The sequence below is a fragment of the Austrofundulus limnaeus genome, unplaced genomic scaffold (genome assembly GCF_001266775.1).
Source record: "Austrofundulus limnaeus strain Quisiro unplaced genomic scaffold, Austrofundulus_limnaeus-1.0 Scaffold1713, whole genome shotgun sequence".
NCBI classification, from domain to species: Eukaryota; Metazoa; Chordata; class Actinopteri; order Cyprinodontiformes; family Rivulidae; genus Austrofundulus; species Austrofundulus limnaeus.
In genome coordinates, this window is record NW_013954115.1 from 6907 (window position 1) to 10055 (window position 3149).

The window sequence follows — 3149 nt, forward strand, 5'->3', positions numbered from 1 at the left end:
ACTAAAAATTAACCAGACAGCAGCTAAAGACTAAAAATTAACCAGACAGCAGCTAAAGACTAAAAATTAACCAGACAGCAGCTAAAGACTAAAAATTAACCAGACAGCAGCTAAAGACTAAAAATTAACCAGACAGCAGCTAAAGACTAAAAATTAACCAGACAGCAGCTAAAGACTAAAAATTAACCAGACAGCAGCTAAAGGCTAAGACTAGCAAGACAGCAGCTAAGGGTTAAGGCCAACAAGATAACGATTAAGGACTAAAACCTACAGGACAGCAGCTAAAGGTTAAGGCAAGCAAAATAATGACTAAAGACTAAAACAACAAGACAGCAGCTAACTACAAAGACTAGCATAGACAGTAGTAGCAGGTTAAGGCAAGCAAGATAGCAACTAAAGTCTATTAAAAACAAGACAGCAGCTAAAGGCTAAWACCAAAAACAGTTTAGAATATAAGACAATTTATTGATCCCGAGGGAAATTAATTTTTCGCAACAGCAGACATGTTCAGAATTCAAAGCATTAAAAACAACACTTGTAATAATAAACAGAAAAATAAGCAGTGACCAGTGAGTACAAATGAAGACAGAGGTAGTGCCTTGTCAGCAAGGTATTTTCTGTAATGTTGTGCAGTGCTGGTTGAGTAAATTATACTTAGCATTTTTACAGAAGCTGTGTTCAGYTTTACTGGTGTTTCTGTTATAGATGAGCTGGTAGAACACATAAAACAACAGGAACGATTCCTGCAGTGGCAGCAGAGAGAAGTCCCTTTGTTGGAAAATATTTTTTTTTACTTATTTTAGAGTAGAGGTGACCTAATAAGAGTTTTTTTAGGCAGTTTACATCAGTTTTTAGCGTTGGTAAATACGCATTTTTAATTTGAAAAAAAAAAAAAAAAGAAGCTTGATGCTGCTGCAGCTTTCTTCCCTTAATGCCACCATTGATATATATTTCTGGATTGGGCGTCACGTGTCCTGGGCGTGGCTTCGCAAGGGGGATTTTTATGCATTGACCTAAAGCTAACACAAACCATTGAAATCAATGAGCAGAACGTAGCGCGGTGCAAGCAAACACTTTATAAATGTATAAATGGTACAAATACTTTGCTATTAACTGCAGAAATTGTTACAACATGTTTACAAGAGATAAAATGGTTATTTTTCACAGGTAAATATTTTGCATATTTGACCAAAATTAATTATTTTAATCATAAAACCTGTATGCTAACATTAAATAGCTTCAATGTTCATGTTTAACCTTATTTAAAATTGATTTTATCTGTTGTTAAATACAATATTTACTGATATTAAACATGTAAATATGGACTTTATTGGGTTGTTGACTAGTTAGACTGCATATAAATTCAGAAACTATGATGTAGACTCACTAATGACAGACACTATTTAATGATTGAGCATCATAAACATAAATAATCACGTTGTCAGACAAGCTGGTTTATTCAGATATTTTCTACATCCAGTATTTGTGTTTTTCAACATTTCCAGAGAAGAAGGAGAAAAACATGTGTGTCAGCTGTGGGTCAGCTTCAGATACAGCTGCATCATTGTGAAACTGAAGAATAAGTCGTTGTGATAAAAAATAAATTCATTAAACAATTCTTTGTGACCTGAAATAATTTGTATTTTTTAGTTTGTTTTTATTGATGTTAAATTATTGAGCTGAATGTTTTCATACATGTAAGTGACTACAGCACAAACAATGCAAAAGTGGTGACACTGCAAAAAAATAACATGCAGAAAAATACAACGAAATACAAGTAATGAATATTTTTTATTTACTTAAACAGTGTGGTGTTTTTGTTTAAAATCTTGTATATTCCGGGAGAAGCTAGACTAAACACTTCAGCAAACTCTGGTGTAAATTGTGCTCTTTTACATTGTAAATGTATTAAAATAAAATAAAAATACTAGAACCAAGTTATTTGCCTGCCGTGGACCTGACACCTCCTGCTCTGTAGGGTGCCACCATGACGGGGGACATGGTGGTCTGGAGARGTCTGAACTGGATGAAACAAGTGGCCAGCAGGGCCCCAAACTCCACCAGCCAGAGGCCCCGACACTTCCATTACGCCATGGGATCAGCAAAGGTGAGTTTGTTGCAGCAGACAGGTCATCAGATGTTTTTTGTCTCCTTCACCTGGACAACAACACACAGGTGGGSATTACCTGGTAGATGATGTTCAGAAACGAGAGGAGCAAAACCAGGCAGAAACTAAAGGGAATTACAGACGTTTCATTAAAAAGATTTTATCTAAAATGATTCTGTAGCTGCAAGTTTTTTGTAAAACCTTGCATTATTTTATTTTGAGAATTTACAGTTTGGTCAATCCCAAAAAAAAACATTTATGCACCGTCTAAGAACTGAATTTGGGCTGGGTTCGGACCAAAATTATATGCTTGCCAATCGGGTCGGGCTTCTGTGGCGCGTTTTTAAAAACTCAACCATAAATAGAGTACAGAGAAAACTAAACCAGAATGCACGATCTAAAGTTGTATTTTTTATTTATTTCTTGTAAAGGACCCAGTTGAGTCCATGAAAAAAGGCTAATAGCCTACATGCCACCGACTTCCAATCTAGCACTTCCGGTTCGCAGGCAACACAGTGTTAGCAAAAGATTTTTTCACTTGATAACGACTCTTAATGATCTCCACAGTACAGAATTACATATTACATGTACCAACATTAACACAGGACACATACAGGTCCAGCCAAGTGGGAAAAAATCACTCCAAAGTGGATTAAAGACATAAAAACAAAGGAAAGACGTTCATGTTTATGGTTCCAGAATTTAGCCTTTTTCACTATTCCTTGGCTGCTTGTTCTGTGAATTTTTCACGTAGAGCTGTGACACTTATATTGTTGGAAAGAGCAGAGTCTGGGCTTTAAACTGATGGGCTACTTGTATGGTTTGGATCGTTTTCCCCGACGTAGGTGAACTGAAAACATAACGATTATCAGGAGGAGGTTCTGTTGCTCTCGGTACGGGAGGGGAGGGGCGCGCTCGTCACTCAGCTTTAGTCTACACTGTAATATACACTCTAACAAGGTTTTACTTTTGCATAAAAACATTTCATATAACACAAACACACACACACACACACCTACCTGTACCAGCTGCTGTGTTAGCT

The 3149-nt window shown here is 36.5% G+C and overlaps 1 protein-coding gene across 1 annotated transcript in view; it reads left to right on the forward strand.

Annotated features, from left to right (window-relative positions):
• The window catches only part of LOC106536168 (atypical kinase ADCK3, mitochondrial), a 33011-nt gene that overhangs the window by 1003 nt on the left and 28859 nt on the right, over positions 1–3149 (forward strand). Inside the window, exon 2 of the mRNA XM_014033368.1 lies at positions 1979–2107. Coding sequence (XP_013888822.1) covers positions 1988–2107 — 120 coding nt within the window. The 5' untranslated portion in view covers positions 1979–1987. The remainder of the gene's footprint in view (positions 1–1978; positions 2108–3149) is intronic.